At 40.7% G+C, this 24,677-nt stretch overlaps 1 protein-coding gene across 1 annotated transcript in view; it reads left to right on the top strand.

Annotated features, from left to right (window-relative positions):
- Positions 1–20,354, top strand: part of LOC309547409 (tetraspanin-18-like) — a gene marked incomplete at both ends in the record, with an annotated part of 50,432 nt that extends 30,078 nt beyond the window's left edge. The window contains 3 exons of the mRNA XM_082247251.1: positions 7,875–8,054; positions 14,889–14,972; positions 20,307–20,354. Of these exons, the coding sequence (XP_082103377.1) occupies positions 7,875–8,054; positions 14,889–14,972; positions 20,307–20,354 (312 nt within the window). The remainder of the gene's footprint in view (positions 1–7,874; positions 8,055–14,888; positions 14,973–20,306) is intronic.
- Between the last annotated feature and the right edge of the window lie 4,323 nt (positions 20,355–24,677).

The following is a 24,677-nucleotide window of genomic DNA, read 5'->3' as shown; positions in this document are numbered from 1 at the left end:
CTCCTCTTAGTATGATCCTTAGGTAGGGCAATCAATCTTTCCCAGTTCAGGTTAAACACGGTCCGAATACATATAAGCCACATATATGGGAAAAGAGACACGAAGACCCATAGTGTAAACCAGTAAAGATGGACAGTGTAATTTATTAAAGGTTGCACTTACATCCAAAAAGTAAAGAAATCGCATCGATACAGCATGTAAATCCGCGGCGTCCCGCGTGTAGTACACAAGCCAGCTTTAAGGGGCGTGGTAGTTGAGCGTCAGGTACTGCCCGACCGGTTTCGTCAAACCTGACGTCGTCCGGGGCGTATATATATATATATATATATATATATATATATATGTGTATTTTTTACTTTTCACCAAATATTTATTACACACATTGTTTAAAAAAACAATATAAACATCTTGCAATTATTGAATCTGCCTAAGACAGGTAGTGACTTTGCTAAATTTTTAGTATTTGGAATGACACAGCTGTTTTTTTCTGCTACAAAGGAGAGGGGAGAAGTGTATACTAGTGAACAATACTGATAGTAGTGGCAAATGTGTTTTTTGGAAGAAGGCTGTGTGATGCACTATGGACACCCCGACTGGGTATCTCCACCAAGAAGCTGCTTCCTAAGTTCTGGAACACGAGACCTGTGAATCTGCTATAGTTACCCCAAAAACTCGACAGTACACGTTTTGCAGGCAACCAGAATGAACTGTTTATTGAAACACAGTTACAAAGAGTTATACACTGTGGGACAATCCCCCCTCTCCCAGCCAATCCACATACACAAATACATCCCATAATAAATTTATCTTAAGGCAGACAGAAACAATAGAACAATGGGATACAGGTACTTAACAAAAACAAACCCCACCCCACCTCACTGTCTAGCAAGGGTCTATGAGACACTCCTGCAATATTCTAGCAATCTGAAAAGTAAAACCGTTCATCTTCATATATTTCCTGAGGGACACTGTTCAGAAATATTATTGACCCAAGTGAAAGAGCCCCTCACTCTTTCAACACAAACCAAACATATAGAACCCAGGATAACCGGGGTAACACGAAAGGGTGAGTCCAGTGTAGTTGAACAGCGAGTCTGATTAGTGCAGACCCAACTGGGGTTCTTGGTCACCCTGTGCCCCTAATAGACACAGGGTGACTTACACATAAGAGGGGCCAGGGAAGCTGGACAAGGAGTTTCCCAACCTCTCTAAAGTAATATGGGTTCCACAAGCCCCTCAACCAAAGTGACTCACGTCACAGGCTGTAATTGCTTCCACAAGCAGGGAGGCAAGTTTAGAAGAGCTGTTCACAGAAACCAATGCTGTTTGCCCATGTTACCAGAGCTAACCTGAGCTTCACTGAAAAGAATGCCATTTATAAGGATAAGCGCAAGTAACTAAACTAGTCTTACTAAATAGTAATTTTCAGCTTGACTCTGTTGTTATAGAGTTTTAGAGACTATGACTGTGCAGCTTCATGTTACCTTAATTGAGCCACAGAGTTGTGGTGAAAAGCCCATGTTTGTGCAGCTTTCATAGTCTGTTTTGTATTATTCTGCCGTGTATGCATGCTTTTTTGCAGAGATGTATAGTAACTAAGCAGAAATACTTCACTACTGTACTTAAGTACCGAAAGGCGGTATCTGTACTTTCCTAGAGTAGAATTTTTTCTCCTACTTCCACTTTTACTTCACTACATGTTTTCAATGATTTCAATACTTCTACTCCGATATTTTTTTTTTGTGCTGCATAGTTACTCGTTACAATTATAAAAATGACCACTGCCAGAACAGTAGATGGCAGGTTTCATGAAGCTCAAAACATGTGTATTATCAGCGCATACGAAAATAAAAGCTACTGTATGCATAAATAAAAGCTGCATTTGAAATAATAAAAAACAATATAATGTTCAAACTTTTGACTTCTTTCTTTAATAACTTCATAACACAGTACTTGTACTTTTACTTTCAGTACTTGAGTAGCAATTTTCTTTTTCAAAACTAATGGTACTTTTACTTTCAGTACTTGAGTAGCAAAATTTAAAAAAAACTACTTGCAATACTTAAGTACAAAAAATGTTGAATACTTTAGTACTTCTACTCAAGTCACTTTTTGATCGAGCACTTCCACTTCTACTCAAGTCACTTTTTGATCGAGCACTTGTACTTTTACTCAAGTATGGGTTTCGAGTACTTTATACAACTCTGCTTTTTTGCCATTCCAAACCCTGTTTTGCCCTATTAATTCCACTTTGCACCTGTTTAGTAAACTGCAAGGTACAGTTAAGCTGGATACACACACTATACAACTTTTGTTGCTCGATTTCCTTTAGATTTACCTTCAACTACGTAGTGCAAGGGCCTGCCTGATTGTATACCAATTAACAGTGTTTAGGTTTGACCTCATATTATATGTTTTTGGTAAATCTAAAGGAAAAAAATCCAAAGAAAATTGTATAGTGTATATCCAGCTTGTACGGTCTGTCTGATAATTCAGCAGATTACCAATCCTGTTACAGTGTCAAAATACTCTGAAATCTTTATGTCATACCTGAGTGATGAAGAAACAAAAAAAAAAAACAATGTGTAGTCTTTCTTTGTTTCAGTATTATATAAAAGATATTGAGCTCACAGCATTAATTAGCAAAATATTTCTCAGTATTCTTGGTTTTAACTTATTTAAAAAAATGCATACAATGCTGAACAACATTAATTAACAATACTTAGCCTAAAATGTATCTAATCTTTGATTTTTGTGATCTTTGAAAGTTTTGATTGAGTAGTGCAGAGTTAAAACCCATGTCAGTTTTTTTTTCTGAGCAAGAAGGATAGGCTGGTGGTGCTGGATGCCACAGTGAAGTTCACTGTTACAGATTAACAGGGAGTCACGTGTATTGTGGTGTATTTGGACACTGGGCAGGCTCACACTTACAAAAGGTGACACTTCAAGATGTAAACCAGAAGGACAAAAGTGGACAAAATTTTGTTGGGTGTTGGAACCTTATTCTTTCCTTTAGGTTTTCCTTGCTCTCTGTGTCCCAGCTGGTGAAATCCAACCACCTCTATTTGTCTTGATGGTCATTGTTACCCAGATGGGATTGTCAATGCAAAGTTAATGATACCCCCAGATTAGATCCCATATCGCAGTACGAACTGTCAATTTGGAGAGGAATCGGATTGCATAGGTGTGAACACCCATGCGATCCGATTCTGGGCCGGAACAAAAAAGAGTCCTGCATGACTTTGGTCCAAATGAAATGCAAACCAGACAGCACATGTTATTTGCAGAGCAGTGCGGTGCGAATAACATGCAATATCATGCATTGCTATAGTGTGACCCGGCACTAAAAGAGAATTTTTCTGTCACTTTCTGCTCTTTTGTGACAGGAAGTGAAGGAAAATCTCTCCAGTGGGACAAAGATAGCAGGAAAAAACTTGACACGTTTTAAAGTGTTACTAAACCCAGAACCCTTCACTCACTATATCTGGTCTCCCATAGTACAAAGAACATGGAAATACAGTTTTTTTTTTTAGCAAATCTAAACTATACATATATACCTTTTCTTGTCAGCAGTATATAGCTTGTGACTTCTATCAGTGTCTGGTTAAAGCTTGTAGGATGAGTTTTCATTCTCATCTAACTATTCTATGAAGCACTGTAATACAAAAACAAAGAAAGGGCGCACCAGCCTAGCGCATTATCCTCAGCGAGTTTATTAGATAAAAGTTAAAATCAGCTACTCACAAACATTCGTGAAGTACAGACACATCAATCCCATAAAGCCGCCTCATAGCAGAGGTCCAACGTCTTTACTGGAAGCAGAGGGCTGACGCGTTTCGAGGCCGTGCCTCTTCCTCAGAGCCTGGAGACCATGGTCTAGTCCGTTGTTTAAATATAGTATGAAGGACCAGGCCTCCACATGACCCTTGGGGATGTGGGAGGAGATATCGCCCAAATGGGCGTGGCTACACAACTACTTGCCCAAAAACATTGCGGATCTCAATTGTAATTTGCTGGCCCTATGCGACCATTTACTCCACTGGTGAGCTGATCAGTCCACAACCACTTCTCAATTCATCATAAACATTTCATTACATGCCAAATAGTACATTTAGGATAGTATAGTAAGGCAGACCTGTACATGACTCGGTCCATGCTGTATAGGGCATTAAGTCGTCCTCTTGCGGTGATGAAGGAACAATCCAGCACAAAACAGTAATCAGAGCATTGCTAATGTCATTGTATATATATGTATATATGTCAATACACACAGTTCCTGCAAACGGACAATATGTCAAACTAATTTGACAGATTATGGACTGTCAAGAGTAGTCCAATGAACGTGCAGGAAGAGTATTCAGCACATTACCTGGTGGTCTAGTGGTCCGCTGTTGATTTAGTGCCTCTGAACACTGATTGTGTTACATTATAGCGGCGGAACACCGCTGTTCCGCCGCTATAATGTAACACAATCAGTGTTCAGAGGCACTAAATCAACAGCGGACCACTAGACCACCAGGTAATGTGCTAAATACTCTTCCTGCACGTTCATTGGACTACTCTTGACAGTCCATAATCTGTCAAATTAGTTTGACATATTGTCCGTCTGAAGGAACTGTGTGTATTGACATATATACATATATATACAATGACATTAGCAATGCTCTGATTACTGTTTTGTGCTGGATTTTTCCTTCATCACCGCAAGAGGACGACTTAATGCCCTATACAGCATGGACCGAGTCATGTACAGGTCTGCCTTACTATACTATCCTAAATGTACTATTTGGCATGTAATGAAATGTTTATGATGAATTGAGAAGTGGTTGTGGACTGATCAGCTCACCAGTGGAGTAAATGGTCGCATAGGGCCAGCAAATTACAATTGAGATCCGCAATGTTTTTGGGCAAGTAGTTGTGTAGCCACGCCCATTTGGGCGATATCTCCTCCCACATCCCCAAGGGTCATGTGGAGGCCTGGTCCTTCATACTATATTTAAACAACGGACTAGACCATGGTCTCCAGGCTCTGAGGAAGAGGCACGGCCTCGAAACGCGTCAGCCCTCTGCTTCCAGTAAAGACGTTGGACCTCTGCTATGAGGCGGCTTTATGGGATTGATGTGTCTGTACTTCACGAATGTTTGTGAGTAGCTGATTTTAACTTTTATCTAATAAACTCGCTGAGGATAATGCGCTAGGCTGGTGCGCCCTTTCTTTGTTTTTGTATTACAGTGTTTGGTCGACCGCCCTGGTCGTAAGGGGCAGCAAAGCCTAGCCATAATGGATGCCAAGTTTTAGCACGAGTTCCCGGGATTGAGGCAGCCTGAGGACCGGGTTCTGAGCGCGGGAGGAGGGTGCTGTATAGCACATATCTTTTTTGGATTATTCTATGAAGCAGCATGATCCCTAACCCTCTGTCTGGACAGTGCTGATTGGCCGTGTGCTGATCGCATGCACACTCCCAAAAAAAAAAAAAAAACCTCTGTAGCAAACACACACCGAGCTGAGCATGTGTAGAATGCCACCAAGGTTCTGTACTGTTAGGAGAAGGGGAGGATCAGAGAAGACAGGATCAAACAGCCTTTTTACACAATGCAGAGGAACCCCTCAGGTTCCACAGTGAGTATAACAAGCATGTTTTACTTCATATACAGACTGATTTTACTGTTGTGGGTTTAGTAATGCTTTATCCATACTTTACTATCCATAAAAGCTGCTTTGACTTAAAAAAAAAAAGTTTAACAATAAATAATTCCATTTATTTAAAGTATTAATATAACATCAAGAATATTACTAATTGTACAGTAAATAGGAGAGTAAACATATTGAATGATAATAAGAAAAAGGTGTAGAAAATTAATAAACGAGAACCATAAAAGGAAATGGTTGTCTAAAAAAAAAAAGTCAGACCAGGCAAACTTTGTTATATTTTCCTCTAAGCAATCTTGGCAAATATTCAGGTACTCTGGAGTGAGTCTCAGACGTTATTAAAATTTTGTTGGTAATAATGAAAAAAACAAGTGTTATAGCTTTCTTGCCAACCAACACAAAAAAAGAAGCCACAAATGAAGAATGCCACTTGCATTTTTTGCCTGTAATTTTAAAAATAGAAATTACACTGAAACTGCAACAGCAAATTTTATTGGAGTATCTTATACCAATTTGTAAAAAAACTATCTTACCATAAACACTTCCTTCTCCCCAGTCCACCACACAATAAATGACAAGTTTCTTCTGTGTACTAAGGTTTATAAATAGGGAATTCCCATTTGCTTCACCCTGCTAATTGCCTACTGTAGTAGAAGGTAAAGCTCTTTCTTCAGTTAGAACAGTTAGAACAAATGTACACATGGCAGCAAAGGGATACAAATAATAGTGAATTTCCCTACCAATTACTTATAAGCATCTGTTGCAAACAGAGTTGCCCGATCTGCTACAAAGCTGATTGGTTCATTTTCTGTTACCTGTTGCTGATCCCTACTAACATAAGTAAGTTCAATGCTATAGTAATTACTGTAGGTTTACTGTAGTGCTGTAGGGAACATCAGCAGGGGAGCCCAAAGGGGTCTTCATTCAGGGTTCTATGGGTTTTCTTTTCGTTTTGCACATTGCCACTTCTGTGCTGTTATACCTTCTTGGCACCAGGGTTGCTGAGGATTGGTGGCTTATGAGCATAGGGCGCCAGTGCTTTTAGGAAAAGTGCCCCCTTTTTTAGGGACCCCCTTCAAAGAAACTCAGAGGAAGGTAGGGCAGAGCGTTTCATGTAATGGAAGCAGGTTAAAAACCTAAAGGGATCTTAACCCAGTGATCTAGCCCAGGGATATTGTTTCCTTCCTGAAGGCCAAATACTGTACTTTAAATTTTAAGAGAAAAAAAAAAAACCCACCTGGAAAAAAGATTGAGAAGTAGGAGCTTCACAATACAGCAGAGTTGTATAAAGTACTCAAAATCCATACTTGAGTAAAAGTACAAGTGCTCGATCAAAAAGTGACTTGAGTAGAAGTGGAAGTGCTCGATCAAAAACTGACTTGCGTAGAAGTACTAAAGTATTCAACATTTTTTGTACTTAAGTATTGCAAGTAGTTTTTTTTTAAATTTTGCTACTCAAGTACTGAAAGTAAAAGTACCAGTAGTTTTGAAAAAAAAATTGCTACTTAAGTACTGAAAGTAAAAGTACAAGTACTGTGTTATGTAGTTATTAAAGAAAGAAGTCAAAAGTTTGAACATCATATTGTTTTTTATTATTTCAAATGCAGCTTTTATTTATACATACAGTAGCATTTATTTTCGTATGCGCTGATAATACACATGTTTTGAGCTTTAATGAAACCTGTCATCTACTGTTCTGGCAGTGGTAATTTTTATAATTGTAACGAGTAACTATGCAGCACAAAAAAAAAAATATCGGAGTAGAAGTATTAAAATCATCGAAAAAATGTAGTGAAGTAAAAGTGGAAGTAGGAGAAAAAAATTCTACTCTAGGAAAGTACAGATACCGCCTTTGGGTACTTAAGTACAGTAGTGAAGTAGTTCTACTTAGTTACTATACATCTCTGCAATACAGTATAATGCTTGCAAGTTTAATTTGAAATCTAATCTTAACATAGGTATGCTAACAATATCTACGCATCTGAAGACATTTTGCACTTAGTTATGTAATAGTGATGTAGATACACATAAAATATACTTAACTTTAGTGAAAAAATATATGTATTATCCCATTCTACTTTCTTTCTTTTTATTTTCTGTACTTCATTCACTAAGTTTTAAGGAATAGTGGGCATATTGTGTATTTGAAAGGACTAACAATGATTTTGCTTTACATTAATTGTTATTTTAAATTAAAGTATACCTTTTAATTTGCCTGTTTCAGCTGTCGTGTTGTGGTATATCTGGGCTTGGTGACTTTGCTAACAACTCATATTTCCATGATCTTTATCCTTCTGCTGAATGGCCAGAGGCCTGCTGTACACGAGATGACCCAGTCATATCTGGAGTTGTTAAGGACAGACAGAAATGTATGGCAAATACTCCAGGTTACACTAACAATCAGGTAAAATATTATCACATGGTTCCAATATCCTTGTTTCAACCACCTTTTCTGTTTCAATATATCTATATATTTTTTTTAAAGTTTTACACAACCAGTGTATAAGAACTTTAATGAACTTCAAATTAGGGATAGACCGATATGGTTTTTTTTAGGGCCGATACCGATACTGATATTTTGGTCACACCGTATCGGTGTCGGTCGATGTTTTGTACATTTAAAGTTTTGAAAAATAAAGAAAATTTTTGACACAAATCTGGTACTGAACATGTTAATTTTTGTTTAATGCTTAATGGCTGGCTTGCTGGCACCCTGTGGTGGGTGGCTGGCTGGCTTGCACCGTGTGGTGGGTGGCTGGCTTGCTGGCACCCTGTGGTGGGTGGCTGGCTGGCTGGCACCCTGTGGTATGTGGGTGGCTGGCACAGGGGCTGTGGGTGGCTGGCTGGTAAAGGGCCTGTGGGCAGCTGGCTGGTACAGTTTCTGTGGCTGGCTGGTACAGGGCCTGTGTTTGGCTGGCTGTCTGGCACCCTGTCTGTGGGTGGCTGGCTGTCTGGCACCCTGTGGTGTGTGACTGGCTGTCTGGCACCCTGTGATGGGTGGCTGGCTGGCTGGCATCCTGTGGTGGGTGGGTGGCTGGCACAGGGGCTGTGGGTGGCTGGCTGGTACAGGGCCTGTGGGTGGGGGGCTGGCTGGTACAGTGCCTGTGGCTGGCTGGTACAGGGCCAGTGGGTTGCTGGCTGGCTGGTACAGGGCCTGTGGGTGGCTGGCTGGTTCGCTGGTACAGTGCCTGTGGGTGGCTGGTACAGGGCCTGTGGATGTGGGTGGCTGGCTGGCACCGGGCTGCTGTGGGAGGGTGCATGGCTGTGATACACTCCTGCGAGACTAGTCCCGACTCCAGATGAGGCTGTCCAAGGCGAGGGAGATGGCCTAAGAAGGCAGAATGACGTCACGAAAATATAGGCAATATCGGCCAGTCCTGGGGCCGATACTGATATATCGGGGAAAGTGCATATCAGCCCTCGATATATCGGCCTTGCCGATAATCGGTCTATCCCTACTTTAAATGTATTGCAGTACATATCTTGACATAAGTTAAAAAATACAAATCCAGGTGCAAGCGCATCGAGGCATCATGCATAATGAGAAAATGTAAGGTACTTGTCAAAACATATATTAAGCATAGTTTCTAGGTTGAGGGGCTCCTTGTGGTCTACTGTTTACTGTGGTTTCTGGAGGCAGTTAGGATCAAATGCCTCTATCAAACCTTTTAGTACCGTAGGGTGGAAAGCGCAAACCCTCAAACCATGTCAAAGGAAAAAAGATGTGTAATGTAAAGATAGAAAGCTGAGAAGGCAAAGAAAGGGATAATGAAGATTGGGAAAAGAGCTGGAGTTGGGCCAGAACAAATGTCAACACACAAAGCGACTCCTCGACTCTCGGTCCAAGAGTTAAATTGTCAAAAGATACTTGTTTTTTTTTTGTCAAAACATTTTATTGAAGTAAAGAACATACATAGTGCAAAAAGAACAATACAGTAAGGGCATGTAAAGGAGCCCTTAGTAATGAATCAAGTACAAAGGTTATACACATGTAAACAGCATAATACACGTAAAGAAAAACAAGGGATCACAGGTAAACCCAAATGGGGTATACAACATAATGGTGCGGTTAACAGAGGGCCTGTGGGAATACCAAGTGAACGTGGGCCCATCTGAGGGGTCCGCAGTGTAGGGCAACCTTCCAAATGGATAAGAACCGGAACAAGAAGGTTATAGATGAAATAACGTAGTGGTTCCCCCAATTCCGACACCCCTTAGAGGGAACTTTCTGTGTCAGGGAATAGGGGATCCACATCATGAAAGTAAGGGATCCGGTACGTACATCTCTGAACATGTGCGCCATAATCATTGTCAGTGGGGGCGGAGCCGCCACAGAGTGCAAAATAGAGAACCCTGAGTAATATATGGGGAGGAATAATGGGGAGGGAGTGAGTAGGGAGAGGGATGGGGAAGGAGGGTGGGAGAAGAAACAGGTAGGGTAAAAAAAAAAAAGGGGGAACACAGAAGGGAGGAAAGAAAGAGGTTGTGGAGATAGAGGCATTACACTCGAGCATAAGATAAGCACTAAGAAAGCTAGAGGGAGCTGAACATCCAGGAAAGCACCCCATGGCATGGGAATCGTCATCAGTACAAGATCAAAGTCAAAAGATACTTGTTAACAAGCAAATACTTTAACCTTTATTACAACAAGTCCCTATGTTTAACCTTTCAGATTTGTGGATGTGGTGCAATAAGTCAAAAAACTCAAAAGTGATATAGTATTAAATGGGAATTTACTTAACTTGGTTTAACCACGTAAAGACCGCCCGCCGCAGTTTTACTGCAGCAGGTCAGTTCTGTCCTGTGAAACGACGTACCTGTACATTGGTACATTGCTTCGTGGGGGCACACGCGCGTGCCCATTCGCCACAGGGGAACCCGATCAGCGGATCGCTCCCTATGGAGACAGAACAGTGGCGGTCTTCTATTGTAAACACAGCAGACTGCTGTTCTGTCAGTTATGAACACAGGGATCCTGCGTTCCACCTATTTAGGAACAGAGTTCTCTGTGTTCACGCAGAAAGCTCACCCCCCCCCCACAGTTAGAAATCACCCCCTAGGGACACATTTAACCCTTTAAATGCCCCTGGTGTTAACCCCTTCCCTGCCAGTGTCATTAGTACAGTAAGAGTGCATATTTTTAGCACTGATTACTGTATTAATGTCACTGGTCCCCCCAAAAGTGTCAAAAATGTCAATAAGGTGTCCGATCTGTCTGCCGCAATGTCACAGTCCCTCCAAAAATCACTGATCGCCACCATAAATATAAATAAATAAATAAAAATAACATAAATCTTTCCCCTACTTTGTAGATGTGATAACTTTTGCGCAAACCAATTGGGATTTTTTTACCAAAAATATATGGCAGAATACAATTTGGCCTAAAATGATGAAAACATTTGACTTTAAAAAATTTTTTATTGGGAATGTTATATAGCAGAAAGTAAAAAATATTGTTTTTTTTCAGATTTATCACTCTATATTTGTTTATAGCGCAAAAAATAAAAATCGCACAGGTGATCAAATACCACCAAAAGAAAGCTCTATTTGTGGGGTGGGAAAAAAAAAAGGAAATCAATTATATTTGGGTACAGCATCGCACGATTGCACAATTGTCAGTTAAAGTAACGCAATGCCATATTGCAAAAAATGGCCTGGTCAGGGCCAAATCAGGGGGTAAATCCTTCCAGTCCAAAAGTGGTTAAAGATGTATTACAGATGATAAAATAGATAAATACAGCATCACTGAAGTCCAGGGGATCCCATAATTTTATTTGAAATTCCTAAAAGTGACAGTCCTCTTTCCCAAGGTGCTTTGTCGGAGCCCAGGTCGAACTCAACTAGTCTTTGTCTTCAACCCATAAATATATTCACTCCAAACACCAAACAGCAGTGAAATATATGTTAAAGGAAACGTTTACTTTATATTAAAAAAGAAATAAATAAATGCACATCATTTTGCAGGTAAAAAAAATGTGCATTTATTATTTTTATTAGACTGGAGCCTGTAAAGCATTACACCCATGATTAGCAGATCGTGCGTGCAATCCAGGAATCCTGCAGACCGATACACTGATACACGCTGATATGGGCAGGCAGTTACTGAACTGCTAGAAGAAATTATTGAACAACGAGGACACCTACCAGCGCCCTAGCAGTTCATTGAGAACTACAAGCCTTCGGCTGAAAAGGCTGACAGTAGTTGTAATTCATTCATTCACAGAACTCTAGAAATGAATGACACGGCCATGTGGATGGAGCCCCGCATAGCTGGGCTGTTTTTAAATTCTGACAGCAGGTGCAGGAGAGGATCTTTCAAAGGCATAGTCAGGCTTTTGATGAGAGCTTGTGACAGCATCTTTGTTGTATTAACATCACTACACCAAAAGATTATGAAGGCAAGGGTGGGGGCAGCATTGACAGAGGAGGATATCTACTAAGAGAACAGAAGAGGAATCAGCACAAGGGACACATCCCCTTGACTGTAAGTTATGTTCCTTGTGCTGATTTTTCTGTATTTTTCCTTTTTTTTTTTAGCTACACGTAGATTTTATTCTGTTTGCATTAAAGAAAAAAAAATCAAAACTGAAGTTTAGATATTAGATATTTATAGAATGGTTATATTGGTCCAACTTGGACCAATGTAAGTATGCAGATTTCACACCTGACTAATCCCTTCATTCCCCACAGTAACTGCAGGGGGGTCACTCACTTGGCACTGCCACGATTCAGAGAAAGCCTTGTACTTTTTTGAATGAATACAAGACTTTTTCTGTTTGGACAAAGTGAAGATTGTGGTGTCACCACTTTACCACTCCACCTCATCCAGGGAATGCCCTGTATTAAAATAAATACAAGGTGTTCTTTGAATGGCTGCAGTGGTCAGTGAGTTGGAAATTCTGAAGAATCATTTGATATACTTCCCAAATGTTTTTTTGTTTTGGTGCAGAATGAGTAGTTTCATCAAATTCTTAATTATTTTTAAACTACTCATTCAGCACCAAAACGAAAAAAAAAAAAAATTGGAAAGTATATCAAATTATTCTTCAGAATTTCCAACTGAGCTATGTGCCAGAAAGAGACATCAGAATCATTGATGTCGTCACTTTCCGTACCTGATGACGAATTTTCCCATGAATCGCTATCGCACAGTTCCTCAGTTTCTCTGTCACTGTTTTCCAGTTCATCTAAAAGCGCTTTTGCGCAAAAAGAACGCTTTTTGGACGCCATGGTCGTTCTCAATTTTCCAGGCACAAAGAATTGGAAAAGCACAGGCAGAACACTGGAAAAGTCAGCAGGTGAAATTCTGTGGGGAAAAGGCATGGCACAGTATCCGTTAGGATCACAACTTTGTATCCGTTAGCATCACAACACTCGCAGGGAAGAAAACCAGAAGACAGGTGCCAGCATCGGCTGAGCACACAGTGGGAGGACGGCGGGGGAGGACAGCGGGAGGATGGCTAGAGGACGGCAGGTAGGACGGCAGGGGGATCGCAGGGGAAGGTGATTTCCTGGGGTAATCCCGAGTGTGGCTCGGGGTTACCGCTTTTGGTACACTATATTAACCTCGAGCCACACTAGGGAGGTTAATGAAAAAAAAAAAGCAAAATAAAGAAAAAATAATATGGTGTATACAATTGCGACACAAGTCATATTGTAATTGAATGTAATTAAAAGTTACCTTTCCTTTTCAATCTGCAGCAGCTGTAATTTTCTGAAAATGCAATGCAATATGGCTACCTGGAGGTGTTCTGTACACAGAATGAGTACTGAACACACCCCATAAACATAATTTCCCGCTTGTGTGATTGACTCACTGCTTTCCCCAGAAATCTGGCTAAGGTACAAGTCAGATTTCAGGCATCCCCTGCAACAAAAATGTAATTTTTGGTGAGATACTCCCAATAGGAACATGTCCAAAGGATGTAGGCCCATCATCTTTCCTAATAATGCTCTGCAGCTACATAGCTGATTGATAATTATGAAACCACTCCCATTGGACCCACTTAGCACAGGGGCACAGAGGAACAAAAAGTGATTTATTCAGAATAACAAAAGGTAGGAATCTGCAACAAAGGTTGTTATAATCCTTGCAATGTACATAGATCACCCAGGGGGAAATGTTTTTCTCCCAACAAAAGTGGAGTTATGCTTTAACTGTCTGGCAATGGAGGGGTTAAAGGAGTTGTAAAGGCAGACTGTTTTTTATCCTAATGCATTTTATACAATTACCTGAGGTCTCTCTCTGTCCAGCGATGTGCATGAGTGTCTTAGCTGTCCGAGATTCTCCCTCCTGATTGGCCATTGGCTGCCGCTGCTGTCAGTTAAAGTCAGCTAGCCAATCAGGGGAGATAGGGGGTGGGGCCAGGTCGGAGCTCCATGTCTGCCTGAGCACAGGGAGCTGTGACTCGGCTCGGGTGCCCCCATGGCAAGCTGCTTGCGGTGGGGGCACTAAACAGGAATGAGGGGCTAGGAGCACCGAAGAGGGACCTGAGAAAAGGAGGATCTGGGCTGCCAAGTGCAAATTCACTGCAACAGAGCAGTAAGTATAACATGTTTGTAATTTTTATAGGAAAGAAAATGAGACATTACAATCACTTTAACTGTTAGCCACATGCTCAGCTCATTCCCGTTCTGCTCTGCTTATACAGAAAGACCATAAAATTCTTTATCTCTCCCCTGTGTGTCTCCGTGATCAGCATAGTTAATACCAATCACTGATGTCTGGGCTGCCACAGTACTTTCTTAATGTAACTAGTAAAATCTGTACCCCCTGCCTGCCTGTGTGGTTGCCCAGCATGTATGGGGTTAAATGGTTTGAGGGAACTGGTCAGCTCCAACTCAGCTTGTGATGGGAGGAGGGGCACACTGCCTCTGTGGGAGGTTCGGACCGGGTATCTCAGACTTGCTGGTCCACCCACTGTAGTGAGCAGGAAGTGTTGGCTGAACTAAACTGCAGGCTGCTATGCCTTGCATCACACCGGTCTTGTTACATCCCTCCTGTAGTCTTCTGCAAACAGGAAACCACAAGGAATCAACCCCATTATTACAAAAATGCATAGGCTGTTTCTCAAGAACTACAGAGGCAATCAGAAGACGGACTACATATTCTTCAAAAGTAGGAAAGCAGCATTAAAACTAAGAAAAAAAGTTCTGTTTTCAGCATTAGGGTTAGGTGCAAGTGCTTCTTTATTTGGTACATTATATAGTAAAATGTTTACATTTTCCTGTTTCCCAGGGCTGTTTTATTACCATTGCCAAAAGTTTGCAGAAATACGTTTCCATAACTGGAGCTGTGGGCTTTGGGGTTCTTGGTACTGAGGTAAGCTAAACTTAAATACAATTATAAAGACAATTATAAACACTATGTACTTTGTGTGATATGTGGAAAGATTAAAACACATGATGAATACTGTTATGAATTTGTGCTCCCCTGTTCACACTACACAATCGAGAATACCAAAATGTGAGCCCATTTGTAGCAGGGTTTTTAACCACTTTACCACCGGAGGATTTTCCTGCACTGTGCGACTTTAACTGACAATTGCGCGGTCATGCAACGCCATACCCAAACCAAATTTACGTCCTTTTTTTCCCCACAAATATAGCTTTCTTTTGGAGGTATTTGATCACCTCTGCGCTTTTAATTTTTTGCGATATTAATAAAAAAAGCGTCAATTTTGAAAAATAACAATATTTTTCTACTTTGACAGTTAAAAAAAATATCCAATATATTAAATTGTTGTCATATATTTAGGCCAAAATGTATTTAGCTACGTGTCTTTGACAAAAAAATTCTCAATGAACGTATTTTTAACCGCTTTAAGACCGGAAGATTTTACACCATTCCTGACCAGGCCATATTTTGCGATTCGGCACTGTGTTATTTTAACAGACAATTGCGCGGTTGTACAATGCTGTACCCAAATTAAATTTATGTCCTTTTTTTCCCCACATATAGAGCTTTCTTTTGATGGTATTTGATCACCTGTGCAATTTTTACTTTTTGCGCTATATACAAAAAAAGAGTGACAATTTTGAAAAAATAACAATATTGATGAATGAAATTCCCCCCAAAAAATGTAAAAATCTAAATTTTTTAACATTTTAGGCCAATTTGGTTTCTGCTACATATTTTTGGTAAAAAAAATCACAATAAAGTTATCGCAGCTACTAACTACGGGAAATTTATGTCATTTTTATAACTAGTAATGGCGATGATCTGCGATTTTTTTTGCGGGACTGCGACATTGCGGCGGACAGATCGGACCCTTGACTGACATTTTGGACACTTTTGGGGGGACCAGTGACATTACTACAGTAATCAGTGCTATAAATATGCACTTGTACTGTAAAAATGTCACTGGCAGGGAAGGGGTTAACTTTAATTGGTGATCAAGGGGTTAATGTATGCCTGGTGCTTACTAACGTGTGTGGGGGGAGGGGACTGTGTGACACAGGCACAGATCGCAGGTTCAGCTATGCTGAATCCTGCAATCTGTCACTGTTTGTCACTTAGGAGATCCGCCCGCTTTGTTTACACACCGCCGCTCCTTCCCTGGCCCGACTCCCGCTGAATACAGCAGGAGCGAGCCTCAGGCGGCGCGCGCGTGCTGCCCACAAGGGGAGGAGTCCAGCGACGTAGGTCTACGTCGCTGGACAAAATCGAGCCGCTTTGCCGCAGTACCAGCTCAGCGAGCGGTCGGCAAGTGGTTAAAAATTTACAACATACATAAGACAAAAAAAAAAAAACATTTCAAACAAGAGTTCTAGTTTGAAAAAATGCTTTTATGTTTTTATGTATGTTGTAAATTCAAAAATTATGGAATTATTTTTAATACATAAGAAATAAAATATAAAGAATTTTAAAATGATTAGCAGTTGTATGGTTGCCTTTAAAAATCCCGCCACAAGAGGCTCACAGTTTGGTATTCTCTATTATTAATGGATGATGGCAACTACACCCTTAATCGTATAATCAATAATCACACTGTACAATAAGGAGTGTCTTGTGCAGACAACAAATACATAAATGAATAAACAAATTCATGCAGACAGTTCTGTTTGTTCTATCACAAATTGAGGCCTAGTTATCAAAAGTGCATGATTCCTAGGGGCAGTACTGGATTTAAGCATTTACATGGGTTACTTTATGCCAAATAGAAAAAATACAGTGTGTTTGGTTACGGCGGTTCAGGTTGGACTCAAATTTATATTGAAGTCTGGCTTTTTATCGTTATTGCAATGCTATTTTTCCAAAAGTTAATTTTAGCCAGTCACTTGCTTTAACAATCAGTGTTTCAAATTGTGCTTGTGCTCACCACCTGATGGAAATCCCTCTTCCTTGTACACCTGTTTGTTTATTTCAAATATTAGGTGAAAAATATTGGCCCCACTATAATAGAATGCAAGAAACCTTGTTTATGGCTATAGCCATAGCTATTAAATGAATGAGCCCATTCTAATCTACTGTGGCCCAGTAGAAATCATAGGTTAATCCAATGATCCCTTTTAAAAAGTTATACATGGGAATAGCTATTAAATGAATCAGCCCACCCTCCTCTACTGTGGCCCAGTGGAAAAATTAGGTTAATCCAATGATCCCTTTTAAAAAGTTATATATAGGAATAGGAACTTTTCCCTAAAAATCCATAAAATGTGGGACCTATGGTGTAATTCTGCTCTAACGTTAAGTTCAGGGTGACCTCCAAAGCCTTAGTTATTCAGTATATAATTGAACCTCCAGGGCCGGACTGGGTATGAAAACCATCCCTGGAAATAATTACATACTAGCCCCATAGCATTGCGTCGTCATACCAGCACAACGTCATCAAGTATTCATATATGAAACATAATTTAACCACTTCTGGACTGGCCCTTTATTTGACACGTTGTTTACAATTTCAAATCTTTTTTTTTTTGGCTGCAAAATTACTTAGAACCCCCAAACATTATAGATTTTCTTTTAGCAGAGACCTCAGAGAATAAAATGGAGATCGTTGCAATATTTATCACACCGAATTTGTGCAGCGGTCTCACAAACCCAATTTTTGGGAAAAAAATTCCCATTTTTTAAATAAAAAAATAAGAAAACAGTAAAATTAGCCCATTTATTTTCTATAATGTGAAAGATAATGTTACGCCAAGTAAATAGATTCCCAACATGTCATGCTTCAAAATTGTGCACGCTCGCGGAATGGCGACAAACATTGCTACCTAAAAATCCCCATCGGCGTCACTTTAAAAATTTCTACAGGTTACCAGTTTACAGTTACAGTTCCCCCTAATACAATGCTGACCCCCCTCCCCCTAATACAATGCTGTCCCCCCCCAGCCCCCTCCCCCTAACACAATGCCGTTCCCCCCTTATACAATGCTGATCCCCCCCACCCTAATACAATGTTGACTCCCCCTGCCCCTAATACAATTCCTGTTCCCCCCCACCCCCGGTCCCCTCCGCCTAATACAAAGCTGTTTGGGGGAGATCAGCATTGTATTAGGGGGAGGGGGCCGGGAGGGGACAGTATTGTATTAGGGGGGGTTCAGCATTGTATTAGGGCGAGGGGGATCAGCAATGTATTAGGGGCCCTAATACAATTCTGATCCCCTCCTCCCCCTAATACAATGCAGTCCCTCCCCCAGCCCCCTCCTTCTAATACAATGCTGACCCCCTCCCCCTAATAAAATGCTGACCCCGCCTGGCCCCCTCCCCCAATACAAGGCTGATCCCCCCATCCCCCTAATACAATGCTGATCCCCTTCCACTTAATACACTGCTGATCCCCCCTCCCCCTAATACAATGCTGTTCCTCCGACCCCCTCCTCCTAATACAATGCTGTTCCCCCTAGTCCCCTCCCCCTAATACAATGCTTAATCCCCCCTCCCCCTAAATTTAGGGGGATCAGAATTGTATTAGGGGGAGGGGGCCAGGGGAAACAGCATTGTATTAGGGGAGGGGGGCGGATCAGCATTGTATTAGGGGCCCTAATACAATGCTGACTCCCCCCCCCAAATGCAATACACGAATGCGAGGTCCCCCAAGCCAGTTTACTCTTACCTGGCTAAACAGGGCAACTCAGGGCAGGCTCCGCTCTGCTCACTTGTGTGTCTCAGATGACCTGCTGCTGATGGCTGCTGTGACGCGTCTCAGTCTGTGTGGGAGGGAAGGGAGGGATCGATGCCGCGGCCCGTCATGAAGGAGTAGACTCAGGAGAGGAGATCCGCCACTGCGCAGCCGCCATCTGCCGGATATGACATCATGCCACTCACATTGGCTGGCATAGGAATTTGAAAAGAATCCGGCGGCGGTGCTCGAGTGCAGCGGGCCGACAGCGGGCCGGCAGCGGCCGGGCGGCGGGCAGCCCAATCTCAAAGCGGGCCGCCAGGAAATTTCCCGGTAAGCCAGTCCGGCCCTGTGAACCTCTCGGAAACATGTTTTAAAATGTATTTGTGACAGGTTTCCTACAAAAGCATGCACTGTATCTGAAAGGCATTTGTAAGGGAAACACACATTTGTGGTCACAATCGATTGGTCTTTGACCAATTGACTTATTGATCTGAGCTATTCCTACTGTTCTTCTCTGATTCACTTTCTCCCATTTTAAAAGCAAAGTACAATTAAGTATTTTCATATAAGCCTGATCTTTGTGAATTAAAATGACATGATCTGGTCATAGCTTCCATTGCCATCACATACATATAATCATTTTTTACTAAATCAATAAAAAATGTTTTTTAAATTGTTAACTATTTTTATGAATTCCTTTATAAAAAAGACACTATGGCCCAGGTTGTATCATAGAATCGAAAGGCTAGGCCAAGACACACTTGTTTCCATAGATGGAACATAGGTGGGACTGTTCAAAGAACTAGGCTGTGCAGTGCAAGGATTCCAATTTGCGGGAAAGCAAGGTACTGGTTAAAAGTTTGAAAGACCATCCATGTCTGCCTGATTCATGGTTGGCATTTCTTAGTAAAATTAGCTCAATCATTTAAAGAAAACAAACTCTATGGGGACAGAGCTGCATTTCTGGGAGGAATAGGGAAAATGCTGGAGCTAAAATGAATACACGTAAGCTGGGTATACACTAGTAGATTTAGTTCTTCAAAATGTTAAATTTTAAGAATGTTTGTTCTATTGTTTAATCATTAGTGGAGTTGAATTGATGCCTCATTCTCGACCCCAGTGGCGAGAAAATATAAAGAAGCAGAATGAAAAAATTTCCTCTAGCGAATTGCTAACAGTGCATGTGGTTTTCGTTTGTTAAAGTCCATTCACTCTAAAACCGAATCAAATAATGAGCTACTTTAAAAAGACAATAATCAAGCCGTTGAATGTACTGAGAGTTTTCATATGAATGTTCTGCTGAAAACTCAAAGGAAAGTTTGTTCGAAAATCTATCAACGCAAAAATACTTTAGACCATGACTTTGGTTAAGAAATGTGAAGCAAACATTTTGACTGAAGAAACCAAACTATTTTTTTTTTTTTTTTTTTTAAAGTAGAAACAATTATTTGCTATGGGCAGCTTAAGACTTTCTCCATTTTTCTTTCAAGATCTGATGTTTTCTGTGTGTTTAAATCATGTAGCTATCTTATGGAAAATTTGTTTAATAGCTTTATAATCTTCAACTTCTTTTACATGTTTACCTACAGATGTTCGCTATGTTCTTTGCCCTTTGTCTTTATTACAACTTTGACTAGAAGCTAGAAGATATGGCTGGATGCAGGAAGAAAAGAACATTTAATCTGGATATCTACAGAGAACTCATACATTTCAGACATTGTGGACATTTCTCTCAATAAAAATAATAATTTAATTTGGGAGTTTTTCAGTAATAGCAATATACTTCAGTTGTTAAGCTGTCACTAATTCCACAAAATGTGCACTTAAGGGTGCAATGCACTTTTTAAAAAATATTTTGCATATGCCTTTTATTGTATAAAAACTCATACTGAGGGCTTATTCACACAGCTGTTTATGGTTGCACACTGCCAAGATCAGCGCATTTCTGGAGCAGGTACGGCAAGGTGTTTCCAATACAAATTCATGACAGGGTGAGAGGCTCTGCCATAAGTCACTTTAAATCACTTGGGCGGAGCTAGACTGAAGTTGCTTTGAGCTGCCTGACCATCTGGTTTTCTTGGTAGTTCAGAAACCCGGATTTCTTATTTCCAGTGTCATATGTAGAGCTGGGACGAGCCCTACCCCCAGGCCAGCACTCGTTGTGGGAGTCCACTGGATTTGGATAAAGAGACCTGAGCAGCAATCCAACACTTTTTCATTCAGGTTCACTACTTGCAATAATGAATTATATACAGTGGGGATTGAAAGTTTGGGCACCCCAGGTAAACATTTGTATTAATGAGCATAAAGAAGCCAAGGAAAGATGGAAAAATCTCTAAAAGGCATCACATTACAGATTAGACATTCTTATAATATGTCAACAAAAGTTAGATTTTATTTCCATCATTTACACCTTCAAAACAACAGAAAACAAAAAAATGGCATCTGCAAAAGTTTGGGCACCCTGCAGAGTTAATATCTTGTACTGCCCCCTTTGGCAAGTATCACAGCTTGTAAACGCTTTTTGTAGCCAGCCAAGAGTCTTTCAATTCTTGTTTGAGGTATCTTTGCCCATTCTTCCTTACAAAAGTCTTCCAGTTCTTTGAGATTTCTGGGCTGTCTGTCACGCACTGCTCTTTTAAGGTCTATCCATAGATTTTCAATTATGTTGAGGTCAGGAGATTGTGAAGGCCATGGCAAAACCTTCAGTTTACGCCTCTTGATGTAATCCCCCGTGGATTTCGAGGTGTGTTTAGGATCATTATCCATTTGTAGAAGCCATCCTCTCTTTAACTTCAGCTTTTTCACAGATGGCATCAAGTTACCATCCAAAATTTGCTGAAATTTTATTGAATCCATTTTTCCTTCTACTCGTGAGATGTTCCCTGTGCCACTGGCTGCAATATAACCTCAAAGCATGATTGATTTACCCCCATGCTTAACAGTTGGACAGAGGTTCTTTTCATTAAATTCTGTGCCCCTTCTTCTCCAAACGTACCTTTGCTCATTCCGGCCAAAAAAGTTCAATTTTAACCTCATCGATCCACAGAACTTGTTTCCAAAATGCATCAGGCTTGTCTATATGTTCATTTGCAAAGTTCAATCGCTGATTTTTGTGGTGAGGACGTAGAAGAGGTTTTCTTCTGATGACTTTTCCATGAAGACCATATTTGTACAAGTATCTCTTTATAGTGTAATAGTGTACCACAACTCCAGTGTCTGCCAGATCTTTCTGGAGGGATCGTGCAGGCAAACGTGGGTTTTGAATTGTTTTTCTCACAATCCTGCAAGCTGTTGCTGTTCTATCTGATATTTTTCTTGGTCTTCCAGATCTTGCTTTAACTTCCACTGTTCCTGATGACTGCCATTTCTTAATTACATTCCGAACAGAGGATATTGACATCTGAAAACGCTTTGCTATCTTCTTATAGCCTTCTCCAGCTTTGTGAGCGTCAACTATTTTCAGTTTCAGTTTTCCAGACAACTGCTTAGAAGATCCCATGGTGCTGATTGATGGGGCAAGGTCAGATGAGTCTGTGCATTTAAAAAATTTGAGATTTACATCACCTGGTCTTCCCAGACTATGATTGAGAACAATCCATGACACTGGCAGGTCTCAGCCTTGCAAAGGGGGCAGTGCATGCTATAAATTCTGGAGGGTGCCCAAACTGTTGACATATTACAAGAATGTCTAATCTGTAATTTGATGCCTTTTGGAGATTTTTCCATCTTTCCTTGGCTTCTTTATGCACATTAATACAAATTTTTACCTGGGGTGCCCAAACTTTCGATCCCCATTGTATGTAATCCTTCCAACAATGTGAGTCATACGGGAGTCATTGCTCCAAGCTTCTGCTGCTGCAAAACCTTTTGGATGCAGGTCTAAGGTGACCATCCACGCTGGGCTGAGATGCACTGACAGGACCGGAGAAACTGCACACCGTTGATGTCACTTGGCTCAGTAGATTTTATTCAATCATTCAAGCAACAGAGCCCATCTCTGCCTGGAGACAATGCCTATCTGACATATTTCATCCTTACAGGCTAAGTCCATGACTATGCCCGTAGAGGGGAAACATGTAAAATCTACTGAGCTACTGTAAGTGATGTTATTTATGTGCAATTTCTCCTTTCCTGTCAGTCCTTTTTAAAATGTACCAGTAAATTGCAGTGCTTGAAGTGAGACAACACAAGCAAAGCTTCACAACTCAAAGATGGCTACTGACTGAAGATAAAGTTGGTAGCTTAACAAATATCAAAACCCTAAAGTGATAGAATAGAAGGTAGTATATATGAGGCACAGGCTGAATTAGTATCAGCATTTAATGGCCCCCAATTAAAAAAAGACACTCCAATGGTGCACTTAAGGCTTCAAGTAGAAAGCTGTAGCTGTAGAATTAGTTTTTCAGCCTTCTTGTAGTAGCATTTTTTTTAGCGTTTTTCAGCTGTAGCGTTTGTAGCTTTTTTTTTTAGCAAGGCTATACAAAGCTTATGGCACAATAACGCTAATAAACGCTGAATAGCTGCGTTTTTTTATCATTTTTAAGCTTTTATCAGTTAGAGCATTTTTTTTCAGCTCAAAAACTCTTCTTAAAACCCACTGGTTCTGGGTTTTTTTCCAGCCAGAAAAAGCCCCTGCTGATAAAAGCCTATGTGTCAAAAAAGTTGTGCTATACAATGTGACAAAAATTAATGAATTTATTAATCATTATTGAAATAAATGTCCATACTGTGAAAATTGTCCACAATGTGAAAATAAGTCCATATCAACGTGTATAAGTAAAACACCAGTGATAATATTCAAATATATAAATTAGCAGCAATGTAGCTGTGCAATTCTTCCATGATGAAAAAATCTTCTGTGATGAAAAAAGCTTCACCGCCCAAAGTGAATCCTTCATCGAAACTAAATGGTCTCTTACCAGAAAATTGTGACCCTCAAGGTCGTCAACACTAGTGGCATAACCCAGCCAGGAACTCTGGGATGAGAAGTAGCATGAAGTGTATGGAGCCAAAAGACTGTTAACACCACGTCCACCTCCACTTTCTACAACTGCTATCAAGCAATCCAGACAAAGAACCCATAAAAATAAAGCTGGCCAGCTAATCCAACATCGCCCGTCCTTCCGGGATATCACGCGGTGGCGTCAGCATGTCATGATCAGACGCGTTTCATCGCAGATAACGTAGTCCTGGGGTACAGGCCCCATGCTGACCCACCGCAATTTAAACCATACACCGCAGCCAAGCCGCGGTTTGAACCTCCGGCCATCGCTCCCAATACGGCCATATTAAGTCTGGGAAAACATTGCCAGTACTCAATTGTTTTTTTCTTTTTATTTATTTGTTTTTATTGAGTACTGGCAATGTTTTCCCAGACTTAATATGGCTGTATTGGGAGCGATGGCCAGATGTTCAAACTGAGGCTTGGCTGCGGTGTATGGTTTAAATTGCGGAGAGTCAGCACGCTGTCCGTACCCCAGGACGACGTCATCTGTGATAAAACGCGTATGGACATTTATTTCAATAATGATATATTAATTCATTGATTTTTGTCATATTATATAGTGCAACTTTTTTGATATTTGGTTTGTATTGTGTTTGTCTTGCACTTAAGTTGCTGCTCTTTATCTTTGATGCAAGTGGAAATTTTTCCCTGGTTGTGAAAAGCCTATTTGGGCATTGACATGCTAGGGAGTTTATTGGCTACCGAAAAAAAACATCTGAAGCCAAAAACAGCAGCTGTAAAAACATCCAGTGTGCATGAGGCCTTAGAATTATTCACAACAAGGGTAAAAAGCACCTCATGAATTTAAGGTGAAAAATCACCCACAATAAAAATCCACGTTAATTGCAGCAGCGGGAGTAAGTCTTCGAGAATTCATCTTATAACCGCCACCCATGAGACAGAATTCTTACTCACCAGAGAATCTATAAAGCCCAATATGCATGTTATCCCA

The sequence above is a fragment of the Pelophylax lessonae genome (genome assembly GCF_965119305.1).
Source record: "Pelophylax lessonae genome assembly, chromosome: 2".
Taxonomy (NCBI): Eukaryota; Metazoa; Chordata; class Amphibia; order Anura; family Ranidae; genus Pelophylax; species Pelophylax lessonae.
The sequence above is the reverse complement of the archived record's forward strand: the minus strand, read 5'-3'. Positions and strand labels throughout refer to the sequence as shown.